The sequence below is a fragment of the Topomyia yanbarensis genome, chromosome 3 (genome assembly GCF_030247195.1).
Source record: "Topomyia yanbarensis strain Yona2022 chromosome 3, ASM3024719v1, whole genome shotgun sequence".
In the NCBI taxonomy this organism is placed as follows: Eukaryota; Metazoa; Arthropoda; class Insecta; order Diptera; family Culicidae; genus Topomyia; species Topomyia yanbarensis.
Window position 1 is genome coordinate 35475387 of NC_080672.1, and position 26965 is coordinate 35502351.

Sequence of the window (26965 nt, forward strand, 5' to 3'; positions counted from 1 at the left end):
GTCCCCTGGATGCAGAAACCCACAGACTGAGGAAGCGAAGATTTAGTGTCACGTAAACCATAGCAACCCAACCGTCTCCCTTCCGTGTAGGTAGTAGATACCGTGTAAATCTGGCAGCCACCAAGCGGCACCAAACGTGACTAGGCTGTCCGGATAAGTTGTGCATGTCGACTTTGGGGCGCAAGATAGGTCCCAAGCAGAAGCTCCATAGCTTCCTGCTCCCGAGAAGGAATTATCAACAATCATAAATAATAAATTGAATTATCGTTATTTAAGGTGCGGGGTACACCCACGCTACTGGGCGAGAAATTCGCCACGTGAGTGGAATTTTTCACTTTTTTTCGTGGAATTGTGGAATGTGTTGGAATTATCACCGTTGTGTTATGTTTCATTAAAATAAAGCTATAGTTTCTAACTCGTTGATTGTAGGGACTTTAGTCCTAATTTACATTTACATAATGTTTGACATGCTCTATCTGAGCAGTAATTATAATAATTAAATGCCTATAACAATACTTTGCTCATAAACAGTTTCATGGGTTCCGCTCCATGAAACCTATTGTTGTTCTGTTTGAGGAATTTCGTTGAATGAGATGTAAATTATAGGTAAGTGATATTTTTCATAACATTTTATTTCATCGAAAAAATTAATTTTTCCAAATATTTAATATAATTATTTATTTTTCATCGTTACACTATTGATCACGCAAAATATTTATCTAATTGAATTTTATAGTGAATACGCGTATTTCATTTCTTCTTCAATTAGGTTGATATGTAAGTAATGCTGAACTTTCCGGTTGGCTCTCGTTCTCCGTGCATTGCGGCTTCAATAGAACGAATACTCGAGAAAAGCACTACTACCACGATAATTTGACTCCGATCTCAATCTCACATTTGGACTTTCACGGACGGACCATAAAACTAGTTATTCAATTCCGATGATGCAATCCTCGGTGACTCTTCCCTAAACCTGATGATCAGAATAAAAAACAAAATCGTTCATATTTCAAAAAAAATTACAAACAAGCTAAAACCCATCACCTACCGAGAATGGTTAACTTCGCCGCAGCCCGGATCGGGCGGTTGTGCTTCGCCGGTCCAACCTGGCACTGGTAGCTGGCAGTGTCGTCCAGTGAGGTGTTGGTAATTCTGAGATTATAAACTCCCGCGCTGTGGTTTTGATTTAGTGAAAACCGCGGGTAGCCGACGATGTCATTGGCGAATCCTAGCGCAAATCCGTCCTTAGTCCACTGGACCCGTCCGGCCAGGTGTTCCACCTCGCACCGGAGCACCACTTCCTCGCCGGTGCGGGCTTCCACATCGTTCGGAGTGATGCGGAATGCTTGCTGTTGGATTTCCGCTGAAACCACACCGCTCAGGATGGTCCAGCAGGAACATGCTGAAAAGGGGGAGGGGGAAATAAATTTAGATTCAATAAACCGGAATTCGAATGAATTCGCATCATGGGGCTTTGACGATTATTGGTCATAATTAAAGAAATAGGGTAAAACAGATATGTAATCTATAAGGTTTAATCAAATGGAGATGAAACTTGAAATTTCAAGTGTTTTTTTTGCGAATTTTTATGTATTAAAGATGGAATAATCATAAAATTACATATGTATTAAAGATGGAATAATCATAAAATTACATATAGTTGGTGTCCAATCACACCTAAGTGGTATTTTATTGATTTCGAGTAAAACTAGTTTACAGTGTGAATCGCTGTATTTTTATGTAAACAGACTTCTAGAAAAGTCTGATTACTTTAAAAAAAATACAGCAATTCAAATTTTTCTCGAAATTTAAAAACTTGATGTATAACCACAAATAGTATGATTCTAATGAATATGAATATGAATGAAACTCGGTATTGCATTTTTTGCATTAGGAAAATGTTTTGGATGTACTAAACTCTCCCTCTCTCAACACTTGGTTACTCTTCAACGATGTCAAGTAAAATTGTAATTACTACACCCAAAACTCGGCCGTAATACCTTTACGGTAATAAGAAAAAATTGCTCTAATAGCAAGACGTTTCATGCTAAAACGGTCACAACAAAAAAATACTCAAACGGCAATACCAACACATTCAAATCTTTTCTGCGTCGCACTCATGTTTCATCAATTCTTATTCAATAAATATTATCGCGTCGGATTGTCTGGAAGTGTGTAGCACTTCGCTTGTCATTGTATTGCGCATCAAGTGAAGTGAACACTATGAGGACAAAGACGAGGTTCGATTTTCTCTACACAACACATTCCGTATTTGAAGATCGGCTCACATACGGCTAGCTTCAAAGCAGACAGAAAAAAACGACTCGGAATAGTGGTGGGGTATTTCGGCTGGTGTTAAATTGAAATTTCTTTTCTATCACGGACGTTAACAGCAAGGTAGCGACTGCACAAAACATGAACAGTCCTTCCCGACATGTTCGGGAAGCAAGACCTGTGGTTTGGATCCACGTATCCGAACCGAGGGTCCGGATCCAGACACTTGTCTGGATCTAAGCACCAGGTCTGGGTCTGGTTCAGGTCCGGACTTGGCAAGGGGAAAAGGGGATGGGCTAGATCCGGGTATTGGTCCGGATTCGGGTACTGGTCCGGATCCGGGAACTGGTTCGGATCTGGGCACTAGTCTGGATGCGGGAGGTTCGGATCTGGCAGCTAGGCCGGATCCGGAAACCGCCTAAACTTTTTATTCCACTATCCAACCTACCCAGTAAAAAATCCATAATTCTGGTTGATTTCTGCCAATATTGGGGCAGATTCCAGCTTGAATTTGGTCAGAGATCCGCCAGGATTCCGGTTGGTTTGACTCGGTACTAATACTATCATAGAAATCGACCGAATTAACCTACATCCGAACAGAGCCGAGGTTGACACATACTGAAAAAGTGTTTGATTGTGTGATGCGCATACATGAACAGCAACTGAAATTCGTCATTCCACCGTTTACTACCTTTACGGGAATATGAGTTTAATACCGCAATGCGCAATTGCGTGGTCTGTTACCGAAAAGACAATAGAATCTTACCCGAAAATAATAAAAACATACCCGTCGGATTTTGGGTGTATAAACCAACGCTTTGAAGTAAAAAGGGAGACTAGTTATATTTATTTGGTTCAAGATGGATGTTCAAAGATGTTCCAGAGACAATAACTGACTAATTTATAATTATAATAATTTTATTCGCAATTATTGATTAATTTATAATTGGAATATGTCCGTTATACTCTGTGTAGTAAAATTGGATTTAGTTACAAAATACCGTCCAACAATTTCAAACGCTAGTACTGTTTGCATTGGTTTACAATAGTTTAATAGTACCACAGATATCAAACGTTTTTAGCTAGCATTTGAAATGTGTGTAAAAGTCTGCAACTGCAATTTCGAATTAAGTGTGCATCAGAAACAAATTTAGCAAGCGTAGAACTACAAATCCAAACAATCACACAAGTTGCATGAACACCTAAAGCAACTGGTTGATTCCAGGTTATGTATCGTTATAAGTTAAAAGATATCGCATAGATAAGAAGATTTACCAACGTGAAAAAACAGTCTACATCCATGATCCTTCCATACTTACCTACAACTGCAGATTGCCAGTACATCAGTAAGAAGTGATCCCTAAAATTTTAGGATAAGAATATTAGTTTTCATTCCTGGAAGCACTGTAAAATATTTATGCAATCCTGCAAAAAATACAACAAATTTGAAATGATTCATCGAACCACTTATATTATGAAAACGTATCGTATCGTGATCGTTGGATTGATTTTGTAAATCGAATAGATGAATGAATGCTAAAACTATTTTTCATTAATAAATATACCCTAACATGCACCTTACCATTACGATTTGACTAAATTTGACCTATGGTTCTATTTTGATTAATGTAAAATACGTATCTCCTTCAAACGAAGCATGAGTAATGTTGTTTACTTTGCTCAATTGGTCTGCTCAATAATATTTTTTTGGCTTAACAGTATTCTTCTCTTTCCCTATACTCTCTGTGAAAGGCTGGCGTCTAAAAGGTAGTAACTAAAGAGACTAGAATAACAAAGAGACGCCATGTTCCGTTTAGAATCCCAATTTTACTGTCAATGTCATTCCAAACGAACAAGAGAGTTGTCAATCGTAAATGTTTAGCATTATGTGGCATTGTTTTTAAGGAAGTATTGTTATGCAATTCATTAAAATTACTAAAGATTTTAAAGATAAAAATTATATCCTCAAACCAAATTTGTTACAATACCATCGTGTTTAGAAACGCTAAAGATAAAAGGGCTTGGTTTTATGAGAGCACGAAATTCAGCATGAGGGTAACGAATACCAAATGATGCAAATAATAAATTTTGGCCTAATATGGTTTTGCTGCTGCAAAATACGATTCCTGCGGATATAACTATGTTTTAGCTGGTCGAGGAACTCAGCAGACCAGCAGTCGCATCGGATTTTTATATTGGTTAGAAGAAACAAACGGAATAACAACAAACAAGTTTGGTGAGGCTTGCACATTTGCAGTGTTGCCTGTGACCTGTAGCCTGGTTGCTAGTTAAATTGTTTTCACTGAATTAGGATGGCGTCACTTTGTTATTCTAGTCTCTTTAGTAGTAACCTACTTTTTCCGAAACTTTTTTGCATTTTTCAACTATTCTTAGAAATCCATGTGTGCTGCATTTGAGAAATTTGAAAGGGATTTTTATTTTTTTTTGCAATTAGCCATCGAAGTTGATTATGGGGATAACCCCAGTACTCGCTGGCGTCGAAAAAGTTCGATTTTCGTTTTAAAAAAAAAAACGTAATCTATCAAATCGCCAACTAGAAATGTTAGATTGCGGCTAATATATCGGTAAAACCGATTTTAGTTGGGCATTGCACGTTGACGTTTCGGTCCGAACAGCCATTCCTGAAAGTGAGTGCCGCTCAAAAACTTGCTATCCCAAGAACCAATGAGCATTATAGTGCAGCCCAATATCTGCTTTAGACCTGCAGTCTTACAAAGCTGTTAAGCCCTATATTTTGATATCATGCTGATATTATGCCAAAACAGGCGAAATAGGGTGCTATTACTGTGCAGAGATTGACAGCTATGCATTACTAATATTATACAGCGCCAATGAATAAGTATAACATTTGAATGCCTGATATTGGTACTACTTATGCTATTAGAAAATCGTCATTTTCCACAATATTTTTCCAGCACTCTTATGTTTTTCTTTCAGTTTGACAAACAAAAATAAAAATATTAAAAATACTGTTTAGAACTATAATTTACTACCTCAAATGATTGAATTGAATTAAATAACACTAATGGAATTTCGTTCTTACACGATATGAATAATGTTTTATGAAAATATCCTTTAGGAAGTCTCGAACAGAGGTTCCTTGGCTCGTTCTTCATGGCAAGTATACTGCTTTTGCTATCTAGGCTATGTTACATATGTTCGAATCCAATGAAATATGCCGATTACAATTTTCAAGAAAAGTTGCGTAACGAATAAACCCACAGCAATTAAATAGCATTATATCGGCTTTATATTCGCTATATAATACCACTAGATCCATATGTGAAACATACATGCTAAATTTCGGCTGCACATGTTTGCATTTATGATGCTAATTGAGAGGTTGGTTGCAACATTAGTGCAAATGTATTGCCAATATTGTGCAATGGCTAAGGCTTATTGTTATTTGGATAGTTCCTTTTTAATCATTAAAAATTGCAACTCTTTGCTACTGTAACATCCGGTTACGATAGTTGTTTATTGACTTTGCCAAACTGATAAGTGCCGCTAGACTTTCTTATTCCCGCTCCTAATGCCTAACTCCTACTCTGTGTACAACATCAAAATGTGTGCGTGGTGGCCTTCCAACTCCAGGTTGTCATCTGAGACAGGTGTCTCATCACAACGGTGTGAGCATAACGTCGCCCAACATACCATCCATCGCTGTCGCAGCCATTGGAAGGGCTGCTAAGGTTTTGACAATTTAAATGTCAGTTCCGATGATATCGCAAAAATTGAGGTTTTTGGTAACATCCGAGTTGTGTTAAGCTCAGCGACCGTCCTTTCGGTTCTCGATTTTCGAGGTAGTTAGAAGTGCGTGTGGTTTTTCTCGTTATATAATATACAGTTAGAGTACATTAAAAGTTAATGTGCTGATATATATGTTACGTGTCACAGACGAAGAAAACCACAAAAATCAAGAAACACATACGAGCTAAAAGTAAGTCAAAAAAGTCCCCAGCGGGCCTTTTTATTTCCGAAGAATTCATTCACTGGAAGCACGCTATTGACATCAAACCACAAAACGAACAGATTCGGAGAACCGAGAGTCCTTGCGAAGAACCCCAACTTTGACGCGCTGCAAAGTCCACCGCCATTTTGGAACACAATTTCATTGAGATATCGTCGCCGTTGTTGAGGCTTCAGGCCAGTACTAGGTCGGCAGATGTGTCGCCTTGAAACTTCCGGACCTTTTCCTGCCACCAACGCACCCAGATCTACCGGAATTCGTCTCAGCTGTTCACGGCAGCTGTCTTTACCGAAACCTATGAAACCTGCACCAACACAAAAACCCGCAAGTAGTAATCACGTAGTAGTAAGAGTAGATAGGGTATATTCATAAATTGTATGTATAAATTAAAACTTGGTTTCAGCTGTATATTTTCTCGTGTAACATTGTCCGTACAATAACACCACTATTTTGAATCGTCCTCCGGACTCAAAAAGAAGTCATTCTTGCCACTGAAAGAGCATTCGCGGCTTCCGCTTTTGAGCCTATTAAAATATTGCTTTATCTTTCAGTTGACCACCTTGGTTGCAGCAGCGATTGATAGTCCAGTTTCCAGCAGTTCCCGAAGTGGATGAGTTCCGTGGTGAGTACAAATAAAGCCCTGGGTGTAGACCAGTGTAGTGAGCATAATTCCCCTCCAACACTACGATGTTAACAGAGATGTTTTTTACCAGTTGGCTCGTTGTAGAGACTAGGTCCACCGCCGAGAACTACACCGGGTAGATCGCGACGACCCGAGGAGGTAAATGGCTTACGTGTATCGTGACAAAACTGGGAGCTAACGGGTGTTTCTTAAAAAAAAGAGAATGATTGCAATACCTTTCTGTAATTAGACAATTCATGAGACGTTTCTGATCAGCTGATTTATTCTTGTTTACTTATTCTGACGTTACTCCGAGGGGTGCGACGTCCGACAATATCGTTGATTCGATCCAACATCAAACGAGTCGAACAAACAAAGTTGTTTGTCGGACGAGTTTTTCTGTTCGCAGGAGTAGACTTGTTGACAGAACCCACCGCTGAATTGTCAAACAAACGTCTAATGGATTGCCTAATTAAAGTAAAGAGCGTAAATTTTTTTCTCTCCAAGAGAATTGCTCTCTGGACTCCCTAGAAATGGGTGGCATGTTTCTTTTCGCTCGGGTGCTGTCAGTTCAATAGAGATTCTTTTCGAGACGAAATCGTGCCCGTGAGTACAGTTTGCCGGATCCTGACATCTTTGAGCGTGAAGCGGAAGGCCGGTAACGGCCATCTGGCGAAGATAATGACGAGGCAGAAGAAGGAAGTATTGAAAAAGCTGTTCGACAATAAGGACGGAAGGAGTTTGCGTGACGTAGGTCAAAAATTTCACTTCTAACATACCTTGATTCACCGAACGCTCAAGATGGAGGACATCATCTGGAGGAAGAAAACTCGGTCCCCCTAGTACAAGGACGAGCAGATAGCGATCGTGAAATCGCAGTGCCGGTGGTGACGAAGAACTACTGCGGGACGTCGTTCGTGTTGGATGACGAAAGTTACTTTTCGCTCTCGAAGACCCACATTCCAGTAAATGACAGTTACTATTCCAGCGACAAGTCGACCATACCCCCCGAAGTAAAAATTAAGTTTGAGCATAAATTTGAAAGAATGCTGTACATCGTCATATCAGACAGAGGGATTTAAATGCCATGATTCAAGCCGAGCGGTCTGATCATCAATGAACAAGTGTATAAGGAGTGTCTTGACAAAATTATTCTGCCGTTCTTAAAGGAGCATCATGCGGATGGGCAGTACGTCTTCGGGCTGGGAAAGGTGTCTTCCCATTGCGCCAAGAAGACGCTGGAGTATCTAGAGTAGAAAAAGATACCGTGCCGAAAGAAAGGAACCCGAGCAACTTGCCCCAATGCCGTCCAATTGAGGATTTATTCGGCTCACTCAGTGCCGTAGTGTACAAAAATAATTGGCGGGCCAAAGATACGAAGCAATTGACCACCAGGATCCGGAATTGTATCCGGAAGATGGACATCAATGCCGTCCAGCGCTCTAGTGAGACCATCGCGACTAAGTTGCGTCGTACGGCTGACCAGGGCCCCTTCTCCAATATTCATTGACGTTTTTTTTTGCAGAATAAGCATTATGTTTTTAATAAAGAATATATTTTTTTTATTGTTTTTAACTATATGACTGAAAAAATTCTCATTTTTATTAACATTTATTTATTAACACCCGTTATATAGCGTAATATATGGAGAGAATGCCGGAATGAGAGAAATCTCGGGAACTATGTGGATGTATGAAGCGAGGCTCCGAGTTAACTGCATAAAACTTGTGGACAAAAGACTCCGCTATTGCCAAAATCAACGCTGTCTACGTGTGCAGCTGTTATGCACCTCCAAGGTGGACAGTGGAGCATTTCAGCATAATGCTGGAGCAAGTAACCGAACATTTGATTGGCCGAAAGCTGGTAGTCATTTCAATGTCCGGGCGTGGCGTGAAGTATTAGAGTAACCAACACACGAGGGTCAATCCTGCAGGAAGCTCAAGTGAACTTAGGCGTACGATTGTGCAATGAGGGTTCCGTTAGCACATTATGGAGGGACGGAAAGGGGTCTATCATCAACATTCATCACATTCTGCATCATCATCACATTCTGGAGTCCTTTACAGACGGCGAACGTGGACTGGAGAGTATGTGAAAAGTTTACCCTTAGCAGCCACCAGGCGATTCGATACCATATCGACCCACGGAACCCTGCTGCAGCACGGAGTAGGACGACCCGCAAGCGAAAATGGAAAACAAAAGCCTTCAACATAGACCTCTTGGTTAAGGTACTTCGGCCGAACAGCGGATCGGTTGATCTAACAAGGATTGCTCCGTCTTGTGACGCCACAATACCGCGAAAACTGAATCCACGCAGATGTCCAGCTTACTGACGAAAGAAGAAGGAGCAAATGCGGATGATGGGTAAATGACTAACAATAAGCTCACAGAAGCATCGAAGCGACTGGGATCAAAAAAGCCCCCGGTCCGGATGGAATACTAAACGTGGTGCTGAAAGCCGCAATCCTGGCATACCCGGACATATTCAGGATGGTGCTGCAGAAGTGTCTAAATGAAAAAACCTTCTCCAAAATGTGGAGGATACAGAATTTGATGTTGTTGCCAAAGCCAGGGAAGTCACCTTGAGCGATCTGGCCTCGTATAGCCATATATGTTTGCTGGATACATTCCGCAAACTCCTGGAAGAACTATCCTTAACAGACCGACAAAATGCACGGAGGGTGAGCATTCACTACCCAAGATGCAATTCGGATTCCGCAAAGGAGCATCGATAGTGGATGCTATTCGGACAGTGCTCGAGGGTGCTGAGAAGGCATCTAAACTGAAGTGAAGAGGAGATCGATACTGCGCTGTAGTCACGATAGATGTGAAGCATATCTTTAACAGAGCCAGCTGGGAAACTATTGCCACTGCACAGAATGAGGGTCCCCTACTATCTATGCTGAAGAGATACTTCCAGAGCAGAGTGCTGCTGTATGAGACGAACGAAGGTCACAGCGGGGGGGGGGTCCTCCGGGCTCCATGCTAGGTCCAACTCTTTGGAACGGAAATGAAAATCGTGGGTTTCGCCGACGACGTATCACTAACGGTGATGGGTGAGACACTTAACAAAGTGGAGGTGTGGGTAACGAAAACAATAGACGCGATCGAAAACCGGATGAACGGGATCAAGCTGCAAATAGCTTACCACAAGATGGAGGTGTTGTTGGTCAGCAGCAGCAAAGCGGACGAAGACCAAGAAGTGGGAGGGCACGTTATTGCAACGAAGCGTGCACTGAAACAAATGAGAGTGATAATCGACAACCGGTTCAGCTTCAACAACTACGTCGACCACGCATTCGAAAACTCGGCGAAGGCAACGAACGCAATAGCGAGGATCATGCCAAACGTTGGCGGTCTGAGTAGCAGCACGAGTCGTCTGCTATCTAGTGTTCCGTCATCGATACTACGCTGTGAGGTTCCTGCCTGTGGTGCGCCGCTGAAAACCAAGTGGAACCGCGAAAAGCTGAACTGAACGTTCCGCATGATGGTCGTACATAACAAAATCGTCGGAGGCAGTATGCGTTATCGCCGAGATGATCACCATCTGCATCATCCTGGCGGAGGATATCGAGTGCTACAATAGGAGAAACACCAGAAACGTGAGAAAGACGGTGAGAATCGATTCAATGGCGAGGTGGCTGCAGGAATGAGACAATACGGAGAAGGGAAGGTGGTTCTACCGATTCATCTCAAACCTGTCGACGTGGGTCAATAGAAAGCACGGAGAAGTACACTTACACCTGACACAGCTTCTGTCGGGTCACGATTGCTTCTGGAAGTATCTTCAGCGGTTCGCGCACGTAACGGAGTGTTCAGCGGTTCGGGCACACATCGGAGTGTGAGAACTTCGAGAAAACACTGGAGCATGTGCTCTTCGAATATCCGTGGTTCGAGCGACGTATAGGGAGATGCCTGAAACGGACGAACGGCATATCAACCCGGATAATATTGTCTATAAAAATGACAAACGACGTAAACACGTGGAACGCGGTCAACAGAATGATGATGCAGATCATGTCCGCCTTACAATGGAAATGGCGTGATGAATAGCGAGCGCCGGGGACTAGTCGAATAGACAGCAACGCACCGGATTTGCGCCGCTGGAGCGCCAGCGAACCGAACGCCACATTCCATCCGGAATCGCCTGGCCGACCACGGCACCCCACCAGTCGGCCCAAGTTCAATATACCGAAAACCTAAGAAGAATCGGTATCAGGAGAGCTTCTTTCACCGGGGAACTCGGTGTAAACAAGAATCACCGCCGGGGACCAGACTGAGTAGACCGAGATGAGACACCACCAATCGCAAATCGTCGGGGTACCAGCCTTGCTCTACCGAAATCACCGAACTGACATCGACACCTAGCTGGTTGGCTCGGTTTCGCAGGAACTTTTCTAGTCGGAGAATTCGCCATCGGAGTATGCTCAGTTCATCGTCGGGGACTAGACAAAGTAGTTCGCGAACAAGTCATGAGCTCGACGAGGAAGTGGTGTTAAATGGAACAAGGGCTCAGTAAATTAGACAACCTGAAGTTTGCCGCCCAGATTGTTCTCGTAGGGGAGTAGCACTAATTCTCGACCCAAAGCTAGCTTTCTCCTACCATACAGAAATTGCCACGTTGTGTGGAGGGTCGAAAGCTGGATGTGTGCCGAGGAAGGGTGCTGTAACCCTACTGAATGAACTAACTACTTAATAATTGGATTGGTGTGGGTGTGTTGTGCACATAAAAAATCTTTCCACAAAGTAATGCCGTAAGGAATTCCCGGGGAGGAATCAGGTTCCGTGCATGAGTAGTCGTTATAGCAGGTCGGGTGGCTGCCCAAAAACGTTTCCTGAGTTGTTGGTTTTTGTATTATTTTTCTGCTTAGGGTATTTTTGAACATTTTTTCTGTTCTTTAAAAAACTTACATATACACACAAAATACACATACCCAGCCCCCCCCCCCCCCCCCCTCCCAAATTTACTTACTACACCACTGTACGAACAAAACCATGTGGGCTGCCACATACAAAGCTGGATAGGAGATGTCATTTGAAATGGCAAACGAATGCTGCATTTTCTTCTATTCCCAAATGAATTCGATCACTACCAATTAATTAATGCCCAATTCGGGGCTACCGTATGAGCAACCAAATAATATGCTACCTGAGCGCTAGCACAGCAAAGAAGCTGGAACCGAGTTTAAAGTGCTGGGCAAGATACGCCAAAACGTGATCAAATGGCATTCAATCAGCGCGAGGATCATAGGCCGTTTCTTCAACCACAACATCATCAACTATCATTGCTCTGCAAAGGCAAGGCCACCTGATCAACGAACTGAGATCCATGACGACCACGTTCTAATCAACGGAAAGTTCCTCTCCGACGTCACACATATTCATACCTACCGCAGTACGAACATAGATTGGGATCACTACCTGGTAGCGGTCTGCAAGCACTAAAAACTGTCAATGGTGCCATCTACAAAACGCTCATCAGACCACGGCTACGGCTACGAAACCTTGACTATGCTGGCAGAGAGCCAAAGCCGCATTGCCAAATGTTACCATTCTCCAGAAGAGGAAACTTTCAAAGTGTCAGATTTAAACCAAAAGTTAAAAATATCGCCAAATGATTCACATTTGTCTCTGCATCATAGCATTACATCAGACGTCAATAAAAACTATTGTAAAACTACTGTACTGTTGCTGCGAAAATTATGATTTAGATTTACAAATTCGATTATACCTAACAATTTTGTAAAATTACTATGCTTGTTTGTCTGTGCTTTCAAGCTCAACATATAAAGCTAAATTCACACCATTCTGATCCATTCAGTGACGGTGTTGCACCGTGCTCAGATACCAATTTTTTTTTTCATATACATCATATGCGAGCATTCACGCTTGTCCGTGCACGGTACTGAAACGGATTGGATAAATGCAAGTAGTGCTGAAAGGTGTTTTTTTTATCTTCGAGTAAAACGAACTGATTACAGATACAAGCATATTCTGTCCTACACCGCATAAGATAAGCATAAATATCATTGTTTATTTATTCCAGCTGATCTACAAACCTATTCTAAACCCGTTCTAGTTCTACGTACTAATATCCTTAGCAATACGGCTAATAATCACAATACTTTGCGGTACAAAAATCATCAGGGATATCAATTTGTTAGGCTTTCAGTTTTCAACATTACTTACATTACCGTACTAGTAATCAGTTCTAATAGCATAGTCACTATATTTGCGTCGGAACCCAAATACTTACCAGAAACTAAATCACACAAAATTATATGATTCAAAACTTTTCTATCAATCAACTAAGCAAACAAACCAACCAAGACAATTCAGTGGGAAACTGCAAACTTCTTCGGACGGAAGATCAATTGTTTCAGACCGAGAGGAAACTGTGTCAAAACAAAAAAAAAGCAGAACACGTTCCACGAGAAGAGCTTTTGACCGTGACGATACGCATGCGCGAAAATGAATCATCACACACCGTCGACCGACATGCAGGATCCTTTCTCAAATATGATTTGCGTTCCAATGGAATATTTCCAAACACGTTTCCGGAATGTTTTATTTGGATTTTTGTTACAAAAATCAATCAATATCCAAAATGCCTTCAATATAAATCCATAACAATAATGAGATGAAAGTCACAGATGAAACCTTTCGTTGCACGAATTATCAGTCCCTTCAAGGGTACTCCAAGCCCTTCTTTTTGTGTCATGTATATCTAGTGTGAAATATCAAATGAGTTCAATAAATAAGAAATGATTCCGAGGACGAACAAGCAATAATAAAGTTCAACAAATCAATCATGGCGGAATGCACATTCCCGTTCAGTGCTTCCTGTGCCACTTGTACGATCCATAATATTTAAAATTGGCAGAGTCGCACTTGCTATCTGCCTCCTTCGGACCGCGAGAACCGTACATGTACTTGATCGGTTCAGGACGCTCCCGCTCGATATAATGCAGCAACGGCGTAAAGATTCTCCAAGCTTCGCTGAGCTCATCGGATCGTACGAAATGCATCTGGGAACCACAGAAAACATCCAGTATCAGCCGCTCATAAGCATCGGGCAGCTTGACATCGTGATACCGATGACCATAGGTCAAATCCAACTCAGTTTCTTCCATGTCGAAAGTGATTCCTGGGGATTTAGTCATCATCTTGACGTACAATGCTTCCCCCGGCTGAACCCGAATCACCAGCTCGTTGCGCTTAGGTTTGCCATCGAAAATGTCCCCCGGCACATCTTGATACTGAATGCGAACTTCAGCCTTTCGTTCGTTCAATGCTTTTCCACATCTCAGGATAAATGGGACACCGTCCCATCGCTCGTTTTTTATCTTAAGTACGGCAAGTGCAAATGTGGGAGTAACCGAATTGTTGGGAACAGTCGGATCGTCCAAGTAACCCATACGAGAATCGTTATCCGAACCGTTTGGATTTGCGATGTATTGTCCCAGAACGACATCATCGATAGTAAGCGATTCCATACTTTTCAATACCTTAACCTTCTCGTTACGAATATCGTCTGGGTGGCATGTGGCAGGTTTCTCCATAGCAACCAGCGACAAAATCTGCAACAGGTGGTTCTGCATAACATCTCGAATGATTCCGAAATCGTCAAAATATCCTCCCCGACCTTGGGTGCCAAATGGTTCTTTGAACGAAATCAAAACCGAAGCCACGTTGTTCCGGTTCCAGGTTGGACTAAAAATTTGATTACCGAACCGAATCGTCATCAAGTTCTGAACCATCTCCTTGCCCAAATAGTGATCAATTCGATAAAGCTGTTCTTCGCTAAACAGCTTAGCCAGGTGCGCACTTAGCGCATTCGAACTATCCGCATCACGCCCAAAGGGCTTTTCCACGATGATCCGATTCCAGCCCTTCAAACCCATACAAGTGTTGCGGATATGCACGGTAACCGGTTCGAAAACGGATGGTGGCAGTGCCAAATAAAACAACCGGTTAGCCGTCTTACCGACTTCAAATTTGCACAGCTCCTGATTGAGCAGTTCAAAATCCCGCCGGGCATCGTAGCTTCCAGCGACGTAGAAATTCAAAGCCCAAAACTGTTCGTACTTCTCCTGCTGGTCTGGTTCAACCTAGAGTAGATTAGAAATGAGAAATAGATTTTGTTGCGTGTATGCATTATCATGAGCGCTAACCTTCATGTAGGTATGACATTTGCTTCGCAATTCGGCCACCGATAGCTTACTGCGAGCATAGCCGACGAATTTAGTCACCGATGGAAGCAGATTGTCTCGGTACAACCACCACAGAGTGGGATAAATTTTCTTCCTTGCCAAGTCGCCCTGTAAATAAGGATTGACAGTTTTAGCATTCGGATTACACTGAGCCCCTTAACTTATGACACCTATACTGCCTATAATCGGAAGTCAGTCCCATGTAGAAAGGGAATACCATAGAATATCGGACTGATTTGCGACTATGGGCAGTAACTTGTAATGATGGGGATAAACCAAACAGAAAACTCGATACGTCCCTGGCTCGATTTGCTAACATGTTAGAAGTTTTTTTTATCTACTCGCGACATCACACCACTTGAGCAGAAGGTAATTTGATTTTATCCAAGTCATCATTTCGACGCAGGTTTCCGACTAACTGCACGTATAATTCGTCATTGATGAGAATCGCTCAGGTGGAAACAGCGGTTTTCGTTGCGCCTCTGCGGTGAATGGCGCGAGTCTGACATCGAAAACTACCTTACAGACAAGCGCACGGTGAAATTACAAAACAAAACAAAAGCAGTAACCTACTGAATCAATTGGCTCTAATTAGCATACAGTACCGTTTCTATACAGGGTTCTGCCAAGTGCATAAGTTCTTATTCATATTACATATCACTAAATGCATAGGCTATTTGCGCTCCTATCGACGCAATCAAAAACATCTACTACACTAACCTCTTCCTAAAATCCCACGATTAGTTTCGCTGAAACTACGTACATAAACAAAACTAATCAACACTTACGGAAGCTCCAAAAACGACAAACACGTGCGGGATATTGCTATCAAAGTGAGTTCCCTCGTTGTCCATAGCGTTCGATTTCAGGTTCCGCCGAATGATGGCCAACGCTTCCTCGCCGTCCAGGGTCTCGTGGTGCCCGTTGGTTGCGGTACCGTTGGCAACGTCGTTTCTAGTCACTGGAACAATGTCAAACAAATTGGGGAGGTTATTCCACATACATTCGGAAATAAACAGGCACGATCATCGATCGACTTCAAAGGCACGCCACTGACTGAAGCGCGAACTGAACCGACCTAGTTCCCAGCTGCAATTGCCTGAAGGGCCCGACTTCACGCTCGACAGTGTTCGATACCTTCAGTAGAACTAGACCGAGTTTCGTTCGTAAGTCGTGGAAATGTGCAGCCTGAATTGCATACACAGACAACGGAACTCGGTAGGGCATAGAATTACTATATGCACTGTTTAGTAAAGTACGATCAACGATGCACTAGTAGTGGAAAGGGATGTACTTGGGTCGCGGTATACTTGCATCTAGGATTGAATTGACGGTGGACTACGTCTTTGTTTTTTCTATAGTTTACCAATACCTGAGAAAAGGCAAAACAATCGCAAGCTAATTTAATCCAGTCCTAACCTGAATATTGAACCAGCTTCTGATTGGTAAATCAAGATTGTGTTCCCGTCAATTACAAAAGGGTTAAATATCAGTGCTGCTGGATGTATTCTAAAATCTAGATAATTTTCATTCACATCAATATTTCATGCAAATTGAATAAAAGCCTTAAATGATGATACTTTTACGTATTTTGTTAAGAAAGACATAACTTTATTCTCCGCAAGCCAATTGTAAAACTCTGGTCGCAATCAGGAGAAGAAGAAACTAGTTATCCTCCAGGAAGGACTAGACACAGTCTTTGTTGACTTGGTACGACGGAGCCCCCATAAGTCCAATAAACAAGATAAATCATACAACAGCGATGACAGCATAAACGAGTGTGACAGTACGATTGAAAATAGACCAGTCTTAAGCAGGCACATGAGTATCGCGCCCATGTATCTGCAAACGAAGTCGAGATCAATGGCGTGGTTTCCGATTTGATTTTGAATTGTGCGGATCTGCTGAAGCAATAGTTTGGATGTTTTAGGGAGCTTCATTCTTCAGCCATGTATACCAGTTATCTCTCGCATATATCTATGCAGCAATCGTAAACAATGCAGGCCTCCTCAATTTAAATTTACAAATTTACAAGAAACATCTTAATTAGCAGAGAACAAACCTGCTTCAATTGGTGTTGCTTGTCCTTTCTTGTACTATAGCGTTGATTTCGCAATTAAATGAAAACGGACAAATATTATAGTTTTTTTTCTACAGATTTGAAACGGCTCAATGCGTTAGCCCGACTGAGCCTTGGATCTCTTATCGATAAATGGTCATAGCAGCTGTAGTGTTGACTGTAGTGACACGGTTTTGTTGCTTCAAATTGTTCAACTCCTGCACGAATTCTTAGCACTGTACTCCTTTAGCTATCGATTCCTTTGTGCGTTCCAACCTCTTCCTAGAAACGAATGACGCATACTTCCTGTTATTTTTCGAACGACAAAACGTATGCGATAACGCAAACCAGTGCTTAGAATAAGGAGAATGGCTCGGATAACTGGTTTCAGGACGTTTGACACTACCGCTATTGTTTTTTCTTCTCGTCGATATCTACTTCTTCGGATGCGGCGTCCATGTTCATAACTTAAAATCGGACTAATGACACTGGAGTAGCTCACTATCATTATATCATCGAGGCTGATCGATTCTGATACTCTGCATCATGATCAAATCTATTTTAGGTTTCCAGGATCTTGGACCGCTATTCTACAGTCTCCCCAGGTTTGCCAACGAGTGCGATGCCTACCCTTAAGTTAACGACCTCTTCCAAGATTTCTGCTGAACATAACTTTAACTGGCATTCACGCTACATGTCAAGCCCACTGTAGTCTTCCATGTTCAATCAGCCTTTCGATATCAGCACGTTTTTATACTTGGTATAGAGGTTCATACGTCCACGTAATTGTCCATTTTATAATAGGCCGCCGAGTGTTGAAGATAGATTTTTTCTCTCAAACACATCGAGCACTTGATAGTTGACTTCCTTCAACGCGTATGCCTCATGGCCGTACTGAGCAACAGGTAGTATCAGCGATTTGTATACAGCAAGTTTTGTCCGCATCCGTAGGATACGAAATTTTATTTGACTACGCATATCAGAGAAAGACTTGTTCACAGCCTCAATGCACTTTTTTCTCTCGTGGCCATCTCGATGTTACCACAAGTCACTAGTGTCCCAAGATAAATGAATTCATCGACAACCTGGTACTGCACATCATCGATTTCCACCTCGGAACCAATACCGTTCGGCGTGCCTCGCTCTCTACCAGCTACCATGTAGTTTGTCTTCTCATAGTTTAAAGTAAGTTCGATTCTCGCAGAATCCATTTTAAAAGGCACAAATGCCATTTCCACTACCCTACGGTCAGCGCCAATGATGTCGTCCGCGAAGCCAAAAACCACGTGAGATTTACACATCAAATCTTCGTATCGCATTTTCGAGTGCTAGGTTGAATAATAATCAACAGAGAATGCATTGCCCTGTATCAATCCTGCTAACGTCACAAACGAGTCGGATGTCTCTCCAGCTATGTTGACGCTTGATTTTTACCCACCTGACGTCATACGAATCACCCAAGTCTAATTACTAAGTTCATTTCGTTTCACTGAACCGTTCGCGGCGTTGAAATCCACAAACTGAGGATGAGTTCGTGCTGTGAATTGTATTCCCGGAATTCATCCAGTATTTGATGCAGGGTAAACATCGGAATTTGATGCAGGATAAACATCGTCTTCCGCGAAACCCAGATTGGTATTCACCGACAAAAAAGTCAGCCAAGGGGCACAGTTTGCTAAACAGAATACGAAAGAGTACCGTTATGCCTCGGTAGTCATTACACTCGAGTTTGTGGCCGTTCTTGAAGATAGGGTATATAATGCCATCAACCAATTCGAAGGCATTTTTTATTCCACCAAAATCATCCCGATCACACAGTGGATTGCTTCGTATAGCCGGCTACTCCCGGCCATTACCAGTTTAGTCGGGATTCCGTCATTCCCAACGGTCTTACAGTTTTGCAGCTCTCTAATAGCTACAGTTTTGCAGCTCTCTAATACTACGTGTAGCGTGAGGTAGCTCCATTGCTTGTTCATCGAACCCAAACCTCATTCTTTACTCGTTTGTCCGTTCAATAGAAAGTCAAAGTGCTTCTTCTATCTGGCAGCCACTCTTAAAGCCACACCACAGTCTGAAGGTCTATGAGAAAATTCGAAAACATCTATGAACATAGCCAAAGTTCTCTCAAAAATCTAGAATTCTGGAAAGATATGTAAAGAGTCCTTTAATCAACTAAAACAGAATTGAACAAAATCTTTGACTTCATAAAAATCTTTGAATGTGACAACCCTATGTCTGGTTGCTTCAAGTAAAAATATATTATTTAGTTGAGTCCCTTCGCCTTGAATCATACCGAGAGCAATCAAAAGGCGGACTTTTAAGCATCATTTTTGCCTTCATCATGGTATGAATTCGATACTCGTATTATGTTCCGCTAGTTTCCTGTCACCTTGAGAAAGGTCATTAGAAAATCAGTAGAGCTAACACCTACCAAATCACAATGAAAAGTTAATGACTGCTTTGAGGAACGCCCGATGTGATATGGAAAGGATCCGAGAGCCAAATAGTTCACCTGTAGTTGGGCATGGTTTCGATTAATACAATTTCGTGTTTCGAAGATGAATTATTTGGGATGAACAAACCAACTTCAATATCAAAGTGCCAGCATGGCAGAGGTAAATTATAGTCGCCTAAAACTACAACTACAACCATGGCCCCGTACGATATACGAGTAACTACCTACTCGAAACAGTCGGCTCCATCGACAGTCACAATATTACTTAGGTTTCCTTTTTTGATTATTCCTATCAAAACACTACCACCACGAAGAATACGGCCAGTGAAGCAACTTCAATTACATCGATATATAACGTATTCATCGGTCAGCTGAGCATTGAGAATATCGTTGAGCCTTGTTTCTGTTAACACTACTACGTCATAGTCAGAAACAAAGAGGGCCACAAAAAGTTCGTGTGCTGTGGTGCGCAAGCCGTGAACGTTTTGATAATATACCGTAATGAGCGCTTAATTTGGTTTATCACGTTGTCGGTCATTGGGTCGGATTCGGAGGTCTGTGATTTCAGCTGGGCGTGTTCCGTTTGGCTAGCGTTAGCGATTGGCGATACATGCATAGTACTGAATACTCACGGAAGAGCATTCCTTTCTGCCAGCAGGTTTTGTACAGGAAGACGGCTTTCAGCTGTAGGACGATTCCGACTCAACTTCGCATGTCTTTCCTGTAGCTTTCGGGTCAAAACCGAACAGGTAAAGCCAGAACATTGTTCTTCGCTTGTTTTTCTTACCGCCAGTGGAATTTTCACGTTGGAATCCATGTCTTTGGTGCCTTCGTTTAAATTTGGGCCGGAGTCCAATCGAAGTTGCTGGTGCTACCCTTATGACCGGCTCTTTGGTATAGCACGACTGGAATATCCTGCAAAATTTTATGGATTTTTGCGCTATTTGGCTCCATCGTATCCCTTATTGTGTTCGGTACTAATGGCATTCATGGCATTGTTTCTTGGTGAAGTCGTTTGGCGGAAAGTGACATTACGTAGGCAAAAGGCAGAAATATATTTTCGATGAGATCGTTGAATTTGTGGATCGGGATAAGTATTCTCCAGATGCTGGAGCGTAGAATGGAAGCTATTTACCTTAAAAGTGCTGATTTGAATAACAAAACAAATTTCAGATCCTCGCAATGACCGATTTGATTTTAATTCATGTAGGGATCCTGTTTCTCATTTTATTATATAACCATTAATTTTTTAGAAACGCTAGATTTTTAAAAAATTAAAATATGATAAAACTCTTTTCTGAAGTACCAATTTGATATCCGAAAAAAACCCTAAATTCGTGCATCTTCAAAATTTCCCAGAGGCCTTATCTGACCCAAAACAGTTTTATGAACGTTTGTTCAATTAAAATAAATCAAAATCCAGTGTGTAATACCGTTGGAGAGAGTTTGGCGCGTGCTTTCAGAAGTCGTCCGAATGTTTATGTAAGGGATGTGGCTACAAAATTGACTGTATTTCAAAAATATTTGATTCAGCAAGCGATCTACAATTGTAGTAAATCTATTCAGAGTTTAGTTACTATCAGAACTTTTTGCCTTGTCTGAGACAGCATGATGGTCATACTGTTTTGGACCACATTTGGAACGGCGCTATTCTACAAAAAAAAACAATTTGAAATGGTGTAGAGACAATAACGTTATTATTTATTTTCATTCTTCATTTTTCTCGACTAGTCACCTTTTTCTGTCTTCCTTTTGAAGACATTAAATTATACAGAGATTAGGGAAAGTTATGAAAATTTTGAGCTGTCGATTCTCTTAGTAAAAAGAAACATGTTGCTGGACTTGAGCGATTCGCAGAAACTGACTAAGCTCGACTCCTACCAGCAGAAAACAAAAGATTAGTTCGTACTATTTTAAGCCGGATCCTAGTGGCCCTGACACATATAGTTTTCCGATCTGTATAAGTCACATCCTAGCTGGAGCTTGAGTATTATGGCTCTAAATTTTCAAAACTGGCACTGCTTAGTAATCTCTATAGCTAATTAGATGTCATTAAAAGGAAAAAAAGTGATTATTTAACTAAACACAGCAAATTTTCTAATGTCAAAATCGGCGTTACAGAAAATCTGAAGCTGATCAGGGTATAATATGTTAGCACCCGCTAACGGTTACATGTTTTAGCTTCATTTAGTTTGCGCAATTGGCAGAAACGACGTCCGTTCACTTATTGAATCAGAGAAAGAAAAAGCAGTTCAGACGATCCGCGCACAGGTTATCTCTAGATCGTAGTCAACTGATCGATTGTTTGGTTTTGCCAGCCACTCGTGACCCCTTCCAATAATGAGACGTAATTCGTGAGGTGTGTACGTCGATCGGTATACACCACACACACGCTGTTCGCTTCGCGATTACGTCTACCGATTTTCAATTATGTAAATAGTTAAGGGTCAAAGCCCTAAATGGATCCGATTTGCCGAACTTTGCTGAGGGAACCGGTCTGCAACATAATAATTTAGTCAATAAGTAAGTAATTGGCGATTGAGTGACGCGGTTTTATACAATTCTGCTGATATCGATAATAAGATTCATAAATAGACTCAAATATAACCAACACTATCACAAATTGATTGATTTCATTGATTACCATTACCACAGCTAACAGACGTTCAGGTCCGTACTCGAAATATGTGTAAACACCAGCAGCTGTGATTGCAAATGAAGCGAGCGTCTTGAACAAATCAAGCAAACATTTGGTCGGTGTTAGGTCAAACTGGACTAAGTGACAGTGTATTGATTACAGCGTCCTTTACATTATAATTGGAAAATAATGTTCACCATAATTCTTGTTTACTGTTTCATATTTCAAATCTGGTAAAAGTGGAATGTAGATGAAGAAATTCTTTATCCAGTGCTATCATTAACTTATTTTTTGAAGTTTTGCGACTTGGTCCGGTCTGACTTAACACCGACCAATTGTAGGTGTCGCAGTGATCGATGTTATGAACTGTCAAATTTCGTGTAGCAACAGTTGCCTAGATGGCAGTAGTAAGTCAATATCAAATGAAAAATTCAGACAGGTTTTTGAATAAATTTTGTCCCAGTCTAAACGTCTGTTATCTATGCCACTTCAATTATAGATATAGTCTCGGCATAAACACCGCTATTTTTTATTTTGTTATTTGTCTTCTACAGAAGTGACATAGCAGTTTTGAACTCTCATTGTTCTAGCATTTATCAAAAATTGCGTATCGTATCTTATATCGAACAGTTTATTATTGTTTATCAAAAGCCGTGTCATATTCTTGGGGAACTGATGAACGCATCAACTACTTCGCTTGGTACTGATGCGCAAACCTCACTCTCATTAGTAAACTGTTTACAATCACGCCATCCAACCCACTGTACACTCACTCATTCAGTGCATGCATGAATGGCATCCAACCTCGTAAGCAGTGAACAACGAATCATTTGAAGATATCTTTGTTTGCTGTTCAGCTTTATTAAATGACTTAAATTGCGAACAACTTGAACGTCCTTGACGAGTTGTGTTCAGCTAAAATTAATGAATTATAATGACGATTCGATTTAGTTGTTGCTTTACTGAAAAGATGAAGCTTTTGCCGGGTTGCTGAACATTTAATTATGTTGTGTATAACTTATTAATTATTTGATAAACTTTCTTTACGATCCCGTCCAAACTTACCCAATCAGTTTTATCTTATCTGTTACAATAATTGATGGAAGCACCCGGTCACCCCTATTAATCACCTAACAGATACGCAAAAAAACTGGTTCCTATATCATTTTTGTTTACTTCGTTGGAACTAGCAGGTCAAATTTCGCGCTGACAAAACCTGCTCTACCTATAACGACTGTATTTTCCAAATACGACATCGGCTGGACTCGAGTCGCGGATTAAAGTGATTATCATCACCGGAATCGAACCGAATTTATCCACGAGTTTGAACACATTCCATTCATTCAGAAGTCGTCCGGTCGAGGTGAAATGACTTATTTTAAAACCTGATAGCTGATCGCAACTATTTCGCGGTACGATGCTCTCCGATGCCTGGTATACCCGACATGCTTCGACACTGTCTCAAACGCCACAGAAACAACACTCACGTGTTTTTAGCGAAGATGAAGTTCGTGCTTCAATGGATTAATTATTTTTGAAGAAAAAAGCGGAGGCATTTTTGCCATTCCACAAGTTGTAGCCGAAAAACACTTCAACCCTCCTCAAACGACGGAGTAGCTAAGTTGTCAATTCACCACCTCTTATATAGGTGCTCTGGTAATCTTCAGTAACTGCCCCTGCACAGAACACGAGTGGCGGCGAACCGGAGAGTGGCATCGAGTTAAGGCTCAAGTTACCTCAAGGCTTGGTAGTGTGCGTAAGAAAAATTGTGTTCAGCTTTGTCACTAGATTATCCTTTCTAAACCTTTTCAAAACTTTAAAAGAAGAATATCAGTCGATTTATTAGATTATCACTATTTAATTCATGCAAAATACCTGCTGGAAAAACCATCGGCTTAGCTGAATGGTGCTTTTGAAAAAGTGTCTGTGGTTTTTTCATTGCGCAGTTGTGTTGCGTACCCCCGCACGGTGTGGTAGTTTGACAAAAAATCACAGCCACTTTTTCAAAAGCACCATTTAGCGGAACCGATAGTTTTTCCAGCAGCTATTTTGTATGATTTGAATCGTTGTGATCTAATAAATCGGCTGATATTCTTCTTTTAGAGTTTTGGAAAGGTTCAAATGGATAATCCGGTGACAAAGCTGAACACAATTTTTCCTACCCATACTACCCAGCGTTCAAATCTAACACATGCTCAAAAAAGGTAACTTGAACCTTAAGATAAAGGTCTGCAGGTGAACCGATTGGCCAATCGTAGGTGATTGTTTTTCTTTTAGTTGTGCCGTCTACCACCGACTAGGCAACAATGGGCTAAGCTGGCATTCGAAATTGTTCAATCAGAAGATGCGAAAATAATGGCTTATAAGCAAAAAACTTCCAAATGTCATCTCGCACTAGGGAGTAAGAGTAACTGTGGAGTGCATATAAAATCAGCCGACGAGAGGTGACCTCGCACTGAAATTGCCAGCGAAAAACGGATGATAAGGCAAAGATTTGGAGCCGCTCTATCTTTCACACTCGTTTTCACGTGCGGAATTGATGAACCTAAAGCCATACGCTGGCGACTTGGTGGGGTATAACCGGGCAGCTTATCGCTAGCTTGTTCCGACAACACGAAGCAGTCTCAATATTTTCGATAAGGTGACGTGACTGGTTGTAATCTGCTTCAACTGAGGAATTACAGGTACCCGCGGTGAAAATACTGTCAATATTCGAGGTTTTGTTTATGCATGAATCGCAGATTTGCAGGTTGGTCGGTAAAAAATGTGACCCGAACACGATGACCTCTTCAGCCCATTGTAAACTACAGGTTAACATATATAACATTTAGAGTAGGTGATTTGAAAAGTTTTGTAATCACTGTGGCACTGTGTTGTTTTGTACCCGAAACATAATCAATCTGTTTTCCGTTGGACATTACAAAATAATAAAGGAACTTGAGCTGCGGTGAATTCAATAAAAAGTCGTAAACAGATTTTAAATTAGCGTGTACATTAAAACACCATCTGAACCTAACTACGACCCACGAATGAATTCGCGAGAATCCGCGACTGTCCTTGAGGCACAGCCGCTTAAATTAACGCAACTCCAGCACTCTATGCGCAATTGTGTACGCCAAGCGGCGTTCGGCAACAGTACGCCTCTAAACAGCTGCTCACTGCATTCGGCACTAGCACCCGCCAGCTATAGAGGATCTAAGCAATCGAAATTCTGTATTATTATTATGTATTACTCCTACGGCATATCAATGCAACTGAATGCCGATGCTTGGAACGGTCAGCCAAGCCTATACATCGACTACATTACCCTTGGCTCAAAGTCACATTCACCCCAGAGCAGAGATCGTGTTCTTTATCTCCAGCGCACTGGACGGCTGCTGGGACACGAGACCTACGCTTGAAAGTGAATCACGTGAGCTTAAAAAATTCCTTCTGCGCTGATTTAGAGGGTCTGAACACTATTTTTATCCAACTCTATATTTACCTGATTCTGCCATCTTGCACTTCGCGGAGTCTCAATTTGCGTATAAATATAGATAAGGACACACAAATAACAACAATCTAAACTACGACCAAACACGGTTGGTTAAAAATTCGCACGCACAATGTAGATCCGAACAGTACCGCACCGGAACGGATTTTGATTGATTCGCTGGAACTCGAAAGCGAAACTACGAGTGACGTGAAAGGTGCGGATTAGGCAACAAACATAAAATTGGGTACAATTCGAGAATACCCGCTGAAGCACGCGTAACTTGCTCAACCTTTACGATCGGACTGGCGTGCCATGGTCCGTGGCTGCGCTGCTTTAGCCCATAACACGAAACACCAGTACCATGACAGAACCCACCTCAGCCGATGTTTATAAGCGCGTAATGAGTGTTGTGTCCGTAGGTCAGTGGAGGTGTTGGTGAATTCTGCAGGGTTTATTTGGATTCTTAGTATCAGTAGGATCCTATAAGTAGTCCAGTAACTGCCTAGTCACGAGCATTATTTATTTGGTTTGTATTGTTCGGAAAGGTTTTTTTTTCTAATGTGAGATCAGTTAAGATACTTGCTAACGGCATTAACATAATTTATTATAATCATGGGTTTACGAATGGTTTAAATTGCATACTTTGTATCATGCGCAAATACACAGTAAATCAAATTCAAAACCATGCGAACAAATAACGAACGAATTCAGAGACATAACTCTCCTAAATACTCTTTAATTGCGATGTAAGTACATAACTTACCTTTGCACGAGTATATGTTGAGCAGCGCGAATAAAACTAGCACTAATGCAAAATGTTGAAAATAATCGCGGGTTTACACTGCATTCTTCACACGACGAAGCAACGCGCCTAGCCTCTTTCAATGAAATGGTAAACTAATCGATATTTAATGCAACGATTCGTTTTTGACATCACCGCGATAACTCTGTGCCAAAAACCTTTCGACCGATGATAAACCGGAAAATTAGACTCCAACGATAAGAAAAACTAATGACTTGGCGCGATTTGGCTACACCGACCGACCTCCAACACGTGCTCTCGAATGCACTGTGTAAACAAAAACAAACAACACCGCGTGCGCCAGTATTCGTGACGACGCGAAGCACTTACAGGGAGCGGCAAATATATGAGTACAGTACATAGAGTTGCAAAAAGTCTACCTACCAAATGTCTTCAAATTGCATAAACAATCGATAAAAAGTTGTAGATATCGTAT

General features: G+C 41.5%; 2 protein-coding genes across 5 annotated transcripts; both read right to left on the reverse strand.

The window, feature by feature from the left end:
- Positions 1-663: 663 nt before the first annotated feature.
- On the reverse strand, positions 664-13298 carry LOC131690023 (irregular chiasm C-roughest protein-like). The gene is made up of 4 exons (XM_058975465.1): positions 13144-13298; positions 3594-3634; positions 1049-1402; positions 664-973 (listed from the first exon to the last, which is right to left on the reverse strand). Exons 2-4 carry the CDS (start codon positions 3616-3618, stop codon positions 933-935), a joined length of 420 nt encoding a protein of 139 aa, XP_058831448.1. The 5' UTR covers positions 3619-3634; positions 13144-13298; the 3' UTR covers positions 664-932.
- Positions 13299-13424: 126 nt separating this feature from the next.
- Positions 13425-26760, reverse strand: LOC131686695 (glucose-6-phosphate 1-dehydrogenase). 4 transcript variants are annotated; one of them, XM_058970595.1, is made up of 4 exons: positions 26491-26760; positions 15889-16061; positions 15062-15208; positions 13425-14998 (listed from the first exon to the last, which is right to left on the reverse strand). In XM_058970595.1, the coding sequence occupies exons 2-4, from the start codon at positions 15952-15954 to the stop codon at positions 13721-13723; spliced, it is 1491 nt and encodes a 496-aa protein (XP_058826578.1). In that variant the 5' UTR covers positions 15955-16061; positions 26491-26760; the 3' UTR covers positions 13425-13720. The 4 variants fall into 4 exon arrangements, with proteins under 4 accessions (XP_058826578.1, XP_058826576.1, XP_058826577.1 ...); XM_058970593.1 differs by lacking the exon at positions 26491-26760 and adding an exon at positions 25737-26040; XM_058970594.1 differs by lacking the exon at positions 26491-26760 and adding an exon at positions 16179-16728.
- Positions 26761-26965: the final 205 nt, after the last annotated feature.